This window comes from Coregonus lavaretus (genome assembly GCF_964263955.1).
Source record: "Coregonus lavaretus genome assembly, chromosome: 3".
NCBI classification, from domain to species: Eukaryota; Metazoa; Chordata; class Actinopteri; order Salmoniformes; family Salmonidae; genus Coregonus; species Coregonus lavaretus.
This window is the reverse complement of record NC_139990.1, coordinates 1,120,187-1,132,559: the sequence shown is the minus strand read 5'-3', so window position 1 is coordinate 1,132,559 and position 12,373 is coordinate 1,120,187. Positions and strand designations below refer to the sequence as shown.

General features: G+C 44.2%; 1 protein-coding gene across 1 annotated transcript; it reads left to right on the top strand.

Moving 5' to 3' along the window:
• Positions 1–1,508: 1,508 nt before the first annotated feature.
• Positions 1,509–6,503, top strand: LOC311121197 (small integral membrane protein 13-like). The gene is made up of 2 exons (XM_084157932.1): positions 1,509–2,034; positions 4,013–6,503. The coding sequence occupies exons 1-2, from the start codon at positions 1,959–1,961 to the stop codon at positions 4,201–4,203; spliced, it is 267 nt and encodes an 88-aa protein (XP_084014058.1). The 5' UTR covers positions 1,509–1,958; the 3' UTR covers positions 4,204–6,503.
• The last annotated feature ends 5,870 nt before the right edge of the window (positions 6,504–12,373 follow it).

Here is a 12,373-nt window from a genome sequence, read left to right as displayed (position 1 = left end):
AGGTGAATCCAGGTGAAAGCTATGATCCCTTATTGATGTAATCTGTTAAATATACTTAAATCAGTGTAGATGAAGGGGAAGATACAGGTTAAATAATACTTTTTAAGGGTGAATAATTCAGAGGGTGAATGGGCAAGACAAAATATTTAAGTGCCTTTGAACGGGGTATGCCAGGCACACCTCTTTGAGTGTGTCAAGAACTGCAACGCTGCTGTTAAAAACAATGTTTAACAGTTTCCTGTGTGTATACAGAATGGTGTACCACCCAAAGGACATCCAGCCAATTTGACACAACCGTAGAACGCTTTCGACACCTTGTAGTCCATGCCCCGACGAATTGAGGCTGTTCTGAGGGCAAAAGGGAGGTGTTCCTAATGTTTCGGACACTCAGTGTATTGCTGAGACTAGTAATCAAACTATAACAATTGCTTTCAGGACACACGGGGAGCAGTTGTCAGGATATCAAACTTCTTGGGTAAAAAACTGGATGACCAAACCATTGACATAATAGTGGACAAATCCTCCTTCAAGAACATGAAGGAAGACCCACAGGCTAGACGTGATAAACAGCATCCAGCATTTTTTGAACAAAGTGGATCCTTTATTAGAAATGGTAGGGCATCTATGTTATCCACATTAATAAAGTCAATTTCAACTATTGGTTACAAAATTCAACAAGGAAAAGATGGAAGACTATGTTCACTGTGGCCCAGAGTGAGAGGTTTGACGAGATCTACATGGAGAAGATGAAAGACCTGCCTCTTGAATTTGACTGGTAGCTGTGAAAATAGACATGTCCTGGCTACATGATGAAGGCCTTCATCAACTTGGCTGAAGATGTCAGCAAATTCATCCAGATCAACAACAACAAAAAAGTTTTGTTGTTGATCTGTAGTTGTCAAATTGTGCTCCAGTGGTGTGAATCACTCCAAAGACGTCACTAAAACATGTTTTGGATCTTACATTTACATTTACATTTTAGTCATTTAGCAGACGCTCTTATCCAGAGCGACTTACAGTTAGTGATTACATATTTTTCTTTATACTGGCCCCCTGTGGGAATCGAACCCACAACCCTGGCGTTGCAAACGCCATGCTCTATCAACTGAGCTACATCCCTGCCGGCCATTCCCTCCCCTACCCTAGACGACGCTGGGCCAATTGTGCGCCGCCCATGAGTCTCCCGGTCGCGGCCGGCTGCGACAGAGCCTGGATTCGAACCAGGATCTCTAGTGGCACAGTTAGCACTGCGATGCAGTGCCTTAGACCACTGCGCCACTCAGGCTGACTAGATTGGAGGAAATAGCTGCCCTGCTGCAATGATTGTGAAAATAAACACATGCAATAGTTTAACATACTTACAAAATATTATCTTCATAAAATGTTACTAGAATATGAGTAGATCTCTTATTATGATTTGCCCCATGTTTTGTGGAACTACAGAGTGAGGATATGGACTACAGTACCCAAAAGGCAATGCTGGTCTTCAGCCTAATGCGCAGCCTCATTTCGAGACAACCGATTTTGTGGTCTCTGTCTGTACTTTATTTATATAGCAAATGTAATCGTTCAGGTTGCAATAATGTAGATATGAACAATACTTCACCCTCTTGTGATACCTAGCTATCCGTCCATGATTTAGGTACTACAAACCAACGTTTACATTTTTACAGGCGACGAGACTTGTCTGGCCAGCTAACCGCATCAGCAATAAGGGGTTTGTTTTCTTTAATAACAACAACTAGTTAGCTACAGTAGCTATCCTCCACCCGTGTTGAAGCGAGAAATTATGTTATAACGTTATTTTTGTGGCAAACAACACCTGTAAACTGTCTGTCAGTGTCAGTCTGTCGAATGAGTTAACGGACTCAACACTAAACTAAAGCGATTTAGCTGTAAACATCTGTTTACTTACTTGGTAACTAGAGTTAGCAAGCACTGACATCAAGAAGACAAAAATGTGGCAAAGCGTTGGTCTCACTGTGCTGGTAATTGTGGCCACCCTTGTGTGCGCTTTGCTCTTCATGGTTTTTGGTAAGTAACAAAAATGTGTTGCGTTCGTTATTTTACAGTTTTCTTGAATGTTGTGAGATTAACCTTACTGAGATATGACGAGGACATCACGTCTGACACAGCTGCGAAATGTATCAGCTAACCGTTAACTGCAGTAGCTAGCTAGCGTTGCCATTATAGCTAGCTAGCTACTGTACTGTGTACAACGTCATGAAGATCTAACGTTAGCTAGCAGCTATCTTTCTTTAGGGAGCGGTAACTGTGCAATACCTCAATACACATCATGTTATTATAGGTTTGTAGCTAAACCCCTCATGGCTGGTATGAATTGGATACATTTAAATCATTGATCCATATCAGTTGATATGTCTGGTTATTGTGCTTGAGCAGTGTTCGTTCAATAGCATCCAGTAAGTCGTTCTCCTCTACTTTTATCCCCTACAAGGGGAGGAGCCTGAAGGAGTCATGACGTGGCAATGACGCAGTTCCTTTGTTTTGCCACGTTCACCTGAAAGATGTTTCTGTGTTCAGTGCTAGTCGGAACTAGGAACCTCGGAAATGTTTGCATTGCAAATTGGTTGAACGCGGCACATGTATAACTACAACCAGTTAGCAAGTCGGAAATGTCTAAGTTTCCTGGTTCCAATTAGCACCAGAACGCACCATTTCTACATTATGACTCACTTCCTTTATCCTACCTTTGTAGGCAGCATCAACATTGACCAAAACTTGAGACATCTGTTGCATTGTGTGACAAAACTGCACATTTTAGAGTGGCCTTTTATTGTCCCCCGCACAAGGTGCACCTGTGTAATGATCATGCTGTTTAATCAGCTTCTTGATATGCCACACCTGTCAGGTGGATGGATTATCTTGGCAAAGATGAAATGCTCACTATCAGGGATGTAAACAAATTTGTGCACAATTTGAGATAAGTAAGCTTTTTTTCTCATGGACCAACACTTTACATGTTGCGTTTATATTTTTGTTCAGTATAATTTGTTTTGCTGACACTCCATACTGGACTGTATAGCCTACTTCCTACTTTCACCCCTATTTTAGAGACGTTTCTGCTTATAATTTCCGACATTTGGTAGGACATATTATAATTAGGCCATTTGTTTGTTAACTATAGTTGGATACATGCAGCTTCTCTTCTGTCATAACTTGTTGCCCCAGACGACTAAATAAAGTAGTGCTCATCAGAATAATGTCTTACATCGATAGAATTATTGCATTAGTAATCTAGTTAACACCGGTAAAGTTGTCTGTTTTGTTTGTGGACTGGGGAGAAAACAACAATAACTCCAAAAAGTGGAAAGATTGGTCCTGTGCAAAATTTCCAAATGTCATCAGTTTGACTGGTTTTAAGGAAATGAAAAGCTGAGAAAATGATGAAACAGGTTTCTGACAAGACTTCAGTTCGTCTTGGGTGCATATTTTATGTGGTTGAAATACTGTCTGCTTGCATGACAGTGTCAAAGATAATTCATTACACACGTATTCACATTTTCTCAAGAGATGCTGAAAGAAACAAATCATATTTCTCCACTCCTGTTCCCAAGACAACATTAACATTTGTTGTATCATTTTACTGCAAGAAATGCATAATTCTGCAGAAGTAAATATTATATTACGCTACTAACCCATATGAACTTAAATGAGGAATATTCTCTTTTTATTAATGGATACAGGGATACTCGTGAGCAGGATATCAAAGGTGCATGTAAACAGCATATCCCAAATAAGACCTTAAGCAGGATATCAAAGGTGCATGTAAACAGCATATCCCAAATAAGACCTTAAGCAGGATATCAAAGGTGCATGTAAACAGCTTATCCCAAATAAGACCTTAAGTGGGAAATGAGCTACTATCCAGAATACTGTGGGCATGTAAATGTGGTCACTGACTCAAATACAACAAATTAATTGTTTGATTCTTACGCACAGTCAATGTTCACTTTCTACTGGGTGACCTTTGCTCTGTTTGGCCCCTCAGGTTGGTATGTTGTCTGGCAGCTCTTCCTGTCCAAGTTCAAGTTCCTGCGTGAGATGTTGGGCGACACCGGCTCTCCGCAGGCCGAGACCGAGCCGTCCGAATCCAAGAGCGAGCGTACCTCTCCTCCAAACCCACGCCAGAGGCCCAAGACTGCCCGCCAGAGGGCCGTTCCTCCTAATAGCACTACATAGATGACCTCACCCGTCCTCTGTCAGCCACACCCTGTCCTCCTGTTCACCAAACCACCCGTCCTACTAGGAAACAGTGGTGGACCAAACGAAACCCCTTAATAAATGGCAAGATGTCGAATGCCATACTACTCCCTCTCCTGATGAAATCCACCCCTCCACTCTGCACTACCTAAGGACATCCTTGTCGATGACACTTGACACTCTACTTTTCTCTCCTGGACACGCTCTTCTTACTAGACTAGGCACGGCTGCTGATGTTATAAAGGGACAAGCCATCAAATCATGGAACATTCTGTAAGCCACTTGTTCATGTTTCAAATATGTATTTTAGCTGTTCACGGTGTACGTACTGAGCAGTCTCTTCACCTGGCCTTCACTGACACTGCAACATGGTCAGCTCTGACTGGCTGACACTGCAACATGGTCAGCTCTGACTGGCTGACACTGCAACATGGTCAGCTCTGACTGGCTGACACTGCAACATGGTCAGCTCTGACTGGCTGACACTGCAACATGGTCAGCTCTGACTGGCTGACACTGTAACATGGTCAGCTCTGACTGGCTGACACTGTAACATGGTCAGCTCTGACTGGCTGACACTGCAATACGGTCAGCTCTGACTGGCTGACACTGCAACATGGTCAGCTCTGACTGGCTGACACTGCAACATGGTCAGCTCTGACTGGCTGACACTGCAATACGGTCAGCTCTGACTGGCTGACACTGCAATACGGTCAGCTCTGATTGGCTGACACTGTAACATGGTCAGCTCTGACTGGCTGACACTGTAACATGGTCAGCTCTGACTGGCTGACACTGCAACATGGTCAGCTCTGACTGGCTGACACTAACATGGTCAGCTCTGATTGGCTGACACTGTAACATGGTCAGCTTTGATTGGCTGACACTGCAATACGGTCAGCTCTGACTGGCTGACACTGCAACATGTTCAGCTCTGACTGGCTGACACTGGAACAGGGTCAGCTCTGACTGGCTGACACTGGAACAGGGTCAGCTCTGTTTGGCTGACACTGGAACATGGTCAGCTCTGATTGGCTGACACTGGAACATGGTCAGCTCTGATTGGCTGTCACTGGAACATGGTCAGCTCTGACTGGCTGTCATGCTGCTGACACCTGCATGGGGAATCCGTTTCTCCAATATCAGACAGCTGAGTGTGAATTCTCTGTCATGACGGTGTGTGTGTGTGCGTTTATGAGAGTGCGTTTATTTGAACATACGTATGTTTGTAGTAAAGCCTATATTCTGACACAGACAAACCGTTTTATAAAACAGGCTCATTTGTTATCATTTACAAAAAAAAAAAACTGCTAGAAGAGAAACTGGATGAAACAATTTGCATAACTGACAACCGAAGTTCCTCGACGCCAGTAAATTTCACTTTATTTGTAACAAGTGCAATGAAAGGTATGTTTTTTTTGGAACTGCTGACTACCGTTAAGACCGAGAGGGTTGTAATAACACCATGAAGACAATGTCCAGGGGCTGTATCCGTCTCAGTGTAGGAGTGTTGATCTAGGATCAGTTTTGACCTTTAAATCACATTGAATACAATGACATGGACAGGGGGGACCTGATCCTAGATCGACACCACTACTCTGCTACGCTTTATACACAGAGCTCCCTAGGAAGGCAACAAATAGGCTATAGCTCATTTCTCTGGCTAGCTAGCCTCCCAGAGGTGTTAAACCGGGGGTGTATTCAATATAAACCAAACGGAAGCGAACAGCTGAAACGGGGAGGACCTAACCTGAACTAGTCCAATAAGAAACATTTGTTTTTTGTTTTCTGTTGCAAAAACACTTTGCTACGGTGTGCACTAATGAAAACGCCCCTGCGCTCCAAGCTACAGCTATCGTAATGCCCTTCCCGGTGGTGTGTGATCCTAATAAGTCAGCGCTCCTACTCTGACATGGTTGATACATATGGCCCCAGAGCTCCCCAGGAAGGCAGTAGAATAGGCGAACTGCAGCTCTGGCTAGCTGGTTCCCGGTAGAGGTGTAACCTGGGCTTTAAGCTACAGCTGTAGTAGAAGGCCTCTCCCCAGTAGTACCCTGAGCCTCGGTACCACTGCCTGCCTGTAGATGGCATCCTTTCCTCTAGTTGGTCACATGGCCTCTGATCCAGTTATAACCCTATATAGCCGCGCAACATTGTACAAAAAAAACAAATTCAATTCTATGTGGAATGGTTTTTACATGTGACGCTGGTCAAATTTCAAGTTTGTTTTGGCTATTGCTGTAATTTACCTTCATAATAAATATATTTCTTAAACTGTGTAGAAATACATTTCTATGAATTTCTTTTTTGCAAAGTTGATAACTGGTAATTTAAGAATATAGCATTGACATAGGCAGTTCTTTAGGGAAATTGTAATCAGAACATTTTACTGTAGGTTCAATCTGATAGCTTTCTTAGTGTGTTATTGTGCCTTACACATATACTGCCTGAATTCTGACATTATTTCCCTCATACTTTTGAAAGTGAGTCTTCCTTTGACACTTGATAACTCTGTTTCCCCACCAGTCACACTCATGTCATATCTGCTTACAGTGAGTGAACAACATGAGGCAGTATTGTCCAGCATAGCAGAACGATGGCGTAAATCAGTCTTTTGAAAGAGTTTGAAACCAGCCAGTTAAAATTTCAGATTGCTATACTGTGTGATGTTGAAAAAAAATCTTGCTATTATTTGTTATGAGCATCCTTGACAGTTAAATGGGCTGAAGTGACTCTGTGCAGATACTCAACAACACTAAAGTAAAAACATTCAAATTCCCAGGCATCCAGCCGTTACATCCCTCCACATCCGACAGATGCTGCTAATTGCAAAACCACACTGAAGTAAATGGCCTTTGAGGCTTTACGCTCTCAAATGCTAATGAAGGTACTTTGTATACTCGTAACAGTGTGTTTTGCGAGCTACTCTCTGTCTGCACCTGGGCCGTTTTAAAGAGCAGCGGGAGCCCATGCTGAACAACAGCAAAAAAGCTGTAATTTCAGAGCCTGCAAATTCATTGCAGGAAATGATTGTGGTAAGCCAAGGAAATTACATAGACTCTCGACTCTGTCAGTCGCTCTTGAATTTCTATATATAATAAGGTCCGCCAAAAGCAAAAACCTGATAAAAAAATGAATTTATATGAATGCTGTAAGTACAGAAATTGTTTGCACGTGCGAGTACAAAAACGTGTTACACGTGCGTGTTCGTGGGAGTCTCAGCTTTTCATAAATAGCTTTTAAATAGTTTGTAGCTCAAACCATTCTGACTCTACAGACGTTTTTGTAAGAAGGAACAGGCCCCGGGCCCCTTCGGGATCCGCACTCGTCTCACAAACACTGCTTTAGCTCAGCCCCCGTTAATCACACAGACTAACGGATGCAGACGAAATCAACAAATCCAATGATAGAACCCACAAGCTCAAACACACAATGTTTTTTAAAAAGTGGTTAGAAGTCCTAAATCACGCCGGCGCGATGGTGGGATTCATTGGGTTAACCGACCTTGTAGTGATTCTTCACTCAACAGACAGGTGAACATAATAGCTGACTCGGTTGGCTGTTGGCCAGTTATCCTGTACATCCCTCACTCATAAAATCCCCATACATCCAGCCAAACACCTGTTTTGGAATTTCCTGTCAGGTCAGGACTAGACCTTGTCTCATTGAGGAGCATAGACAACTGCCCAGGGGAGAGCAGAGCACAGCTTAATCGATCTGTCTTTCTGAGCACCAAGCTTGCCTGCATGACCCACTGTTGGTTGATCATCCTCAAGCTGCCTCCTTCCTCCTCGCATCCCACAGACAGACAGGAGCTGCTCTTTCTTTCTTTCTTTCTTTCTTTCTTTCTTTCTTTCTTTCTTTCTTTCTTTCTTTCTTTCTTTCTTTCTTTCTTTCTTTCTTTCTTTCTTTCTTTCTTTCTTTCTTTCTTTCACCCCCTAGGTGAGTTTAGTTTGTCCCAAATGACACCCTATTCCCTGTATAGTGCACTACTTTGGGCTCTGTTCAAAAGTAGTGCGCTAAATAGGGACTAGGGTGACATTTGGTTCAAAAGTAGTGCACTATATAGGGAATAGGGTGCCATTTGGGATGTCACCCAGGACTATCTGTTTTAGGAGTAGCGCGACAGCACCGAACTCCAGTCCTGAAATAGCTCATCGTCTTTCCAGTGTCCAGGTCTGCAGGTTAACTCAGCCATGGGCCATTTCTTTCTCTTGTTTCTGAGCCAGCGACTAGATTTTCCTGGATGCCATTTTTATCCCGAGGATAAATCAGAGCAGAATCTTGTCAGCCAGGACCTGAGACTTACTTGGGGGAAGGACACATCCTCTGCAGTCTGGGTTGAATGAAAAACCTTCTAAAAAACCATTCCAGAGCAGATTCATTTTCTCTTCTCTTCCACTGGGATAACAGTGAATGGAATGGAATCATTTTCTCTTCTCTTCCACTGGGATAACAGTGAATGGAATGCAGTGGGTGATTAAACCACATATGGCTTGTTAAGAGCAAGACTCTGTGTGTTCAGAGCCCTTTAATGAGGTTTTCTGATGGGGTTGGTAGTAGTCTCAGAGAGTATCTAGTCAGGCATATAGGCATCTCCTTCATAGCCCTTATAGCTACAGCGCCACCTCTCCACAGGGACAACCTATATATAACGTATATTTCAGCCAGGCTGGAATGAAAAGGAGGGACAGAAGAAGGATAGGGGGAAACAAAATAACGGTTGTTTTGAGCTGTATTTTAAAGGGGCAATCAGTAGTTGCTACGTGCATTTTTGGACTTACAAATGAATAATATGTACCCATTGATTCTTGAAGAATATAACTTCTAAATGCCTCATGAGCACAGTTCAACTGTCGTACCCCATCAGAAACCAAAATATAAGGTTGTTTTACTCCAATGTTTGTAAACAGAGTAAAGGTAAACAAACAATGTATAGCCTGAAAACATGGTTACAACTATAATGTTGATATCATGGATGATCAGTCCTATCATCCATAGCTCTGTCTATTAAGTTGAGAGTGGTTACATTTCTCCAGTCCCATCCCTCAGCTTTTTACCGAAACAGTGGCGGTGTTGACGTTTTGTTATTGTTTCAACTGCTGATTTCCGCTTTAAGGCCCTGTGTGCACATCCAACCCACAATGCCGTTCATTTGAAGCTTTTGCGCTATATGCCATACCATCTTACATGGTTTAGCTGTGTACTGCTCATCAACAACTATGTTCTGACCCTATCCACTGTTATGACACTTTCTAGATGAAAGGAGAGAATGCTAAAGATAGTTCCCAGATCAGACCCCAACCAGAAGCCATGGATTATAGGAAACATCCGCACTGAGCTAAAGGGTAGAGCTGCCGCTTTCAAGGAACGGGACTCTAACCCGGACGCTTATAAGAAATCCCGCTATGACCTCCGACGAACCATCAAACAGGCAAAGAGTCAATACAGGTCTAAGATTGAATCATACTACACTGGCTCTGACGCTCGTCGGATGTGGCAGGGCTTGAAAACTATTACAGACTACAAAGGGAAGCACAGCCGCGAGCTGCCCAGTGACACAAGCCTACCAGACGAGCTAAACCACTTCTATGCTCGCTTCGAGGCAAGCAACACTGAAGCATGCATGAGAGCACCAGCTGTTCCGGATGACTATGTGATCACGCTCTCCGTAGCCGATGTGAGTAAGACTTTTAAGCAGGTCAACATTCACAAGGCCGCAGGGCCAGACGGATTACCAGGACGTGTACTCCGAGCATGTGCTGACCAACTGGCAAGGGTCTTCACTGACATTTTCAACATGTCCCTGACTGAGTCTGTAATACAAACATGTTTCAAGCAGACCACCATAGTCCCCGTGCCCAAGGACTCTAAGATAACCTGCCTAAATGACTACCGACCCGTAGCACTGACGTCTGTAGCCATGAAGTGCTTTGAAAGGCTGGTCATGGCTCACATCAACAGCATTATCCCAGAAACCCTAGACCCACTCCAATTTGCATACCGCCCCAACAGATCCACAGATGATGCAATCTCTATCGCACTCCACACTGCCCTTTCCCACCTGGACAAGAGGAACACCTACGTGAGAATGCTATTCATTGACTACAGCTCAGCATTCAACACCATAGTGCCCTCTAAGCTCATCACTAAGCTAAGGATCCTGGGACTAAACACCTCCCTCTGCAACTGGATCCTGGACTTCCTGACGGGCCGCCCCCAGGTGGTAAGGGTAGGTAACAACACATCTGCCACACTGATCCTCAACACGGGGGCCCCTCAGGGGTGCGTGCTCAGTCCCCTCCTGTACTCTCTGTTCACCCATGACTGCATGGCCAGGCACGACTCCAACACCATCATTAAGTTTGCCGACGACACAACAGTGGTAGGCCTGATCACCGACAACGATGAGACAGCCTATAGGGAGGAGGTCAGAGATCTGGCCGTGTGGTGCCAGGACAACAACCTCTCCCTCAACGTGACCAAGACAAAGGAGATGATTGTGGACTACAGGAAAAAAAAGAGGACTGAGCACGCCCCCATTCTCATCGACGGGGCTGTAGTGGAACAGGTTGAGAGCTTCAAGTTCCTTGGTGTCCACATCACCAACGAACTATCATGGTCCAAACACACCAAGACAGTCGTGAAGAGGGCACGACAAAGCCTATTCCCCCTCAGGAGACTAAAAAGATTTGGCATGGGTCCTCAGATCCTCAAAAAATTATACAGCTGCACCATCGAGAGCATCCTGACTGGTTGCATCACCGCCTGGTATGGCAACTGCTTGGCCTCCGACCGCAAGGCACTACAGAGGGTAGTGCGTACGGCCCAGTACATCACTGGGGCAAAGCTTCCTGCCATCCAAGACCTCTATACCAGGCGGTGTCAGAGGAAGGCCCTCAAAATTGTCAAAGACTCCAGCCACCCTAGTCATAGACTGTTCTCTCTGCTACTGCACGGCAAGCGGTACCGGAGTGCCAAGTCTAGGTCCAAAAGACTTCTCAACAGCTTCTACCCCCAAGCCATAAGACTCCTGAACAGCTAATCATGGCTACCCGGACTATTTGCACTGCCCCCCCACCCCATCCTTTTTACGCTGCTGCTACTCCGTTAAGTATTTATGCATAGTCACTTTAACTCTACCCACATGTACATATTACCTCAACTACCTCAACTAGCCGGTGCCCCCGCACATTGACTCTGCAACGGTACCCCCCTGTATATATAGCCTCCCTACTGTCACTTTATTTTACTTCTGCTCTTTTTTTTCTCAACACTTTTTTTGTTGTTGTTTTATTTTTACTTTTTTTGTTTAAAATAAATGCACTGTTGGTTAAGGGCTGTAAGTAAGCATTTCACTGTAATGTCTGCACCTGTTGTATTCGGCGCATGTGACCAATTAAATTTGATTTGATTTGATTTGAAGAGCAGTAGGACACGTGTAATGTTCTGTCCCCCCTATAACCCCTCTCCCATCCACTGACTCATGCCATAAAGGATGTTCCACAGGCTAACTAAAGGATGTTCCACAGGCTAACTAAAGGATGTTCCACAGGCTAACTAAAGGATGTTCCACAGGCTAACTAAAGGATGTTCCACAGGCTAACTAAAGGATGTTCCACAGGCTAACTAAAGGATGCTCCACAGGCTAACTAAATGATGTTCCACAGGCTAACTAAAGGATGTTCCACAGGCTAACTAAAGGATGTTCCACAGGCTAACTAAAGGATGTTCCACAGGCTAACTAAAGGATGCTCCACAGGCTAACTAAAGGATGTTCCACAAGCTAACTAAAGGATGTTCCACAGGCTAACTAAAGGATGTTCCACAGGCTAACTAAAGGATGTTCCACAGGCTAACTAAAGGATGTTCCACAGGCTAACTAAAGGATGTTCCACAGGCTAACTAAAGGATGTTCCACAGGCTAACTAAAGGATGTTCCACAGGCTAACTAAAGGATGTTCCACAGGCTAACTAAAGGATGTTCCACAGGCTAACTAAAGGATGTTCCACAGGCTAACTAAAGGCTGATCATTTGGCATGGATGGGCACCTTTCCACTGGCCCTGCCCCGCCCCGCTTACCGTGAAATCCTTTTATCCCCGTCTTTCATCGTCCCCTCTGAGGCTTAGATGGTATTGAGACATCCT

Bases quoted from the DNA above. Each gene is read 5' to 3' on its own strand.
- LOC311121197 (XM_084157932.1), top strand. From the start codon at position 1,959: ATGTGGCAAAGCGTTGGTCTCACTGTGCTGGTAATTGTGGCCACCCTT. The intron at 2,035-4,012 runs GTAAGTAACAAA...TTGGCCCCTCAG, and splicing joins TTTGCTCTTCATGGTTTTTG to GTTGGTATGTTGTCTGGCAG.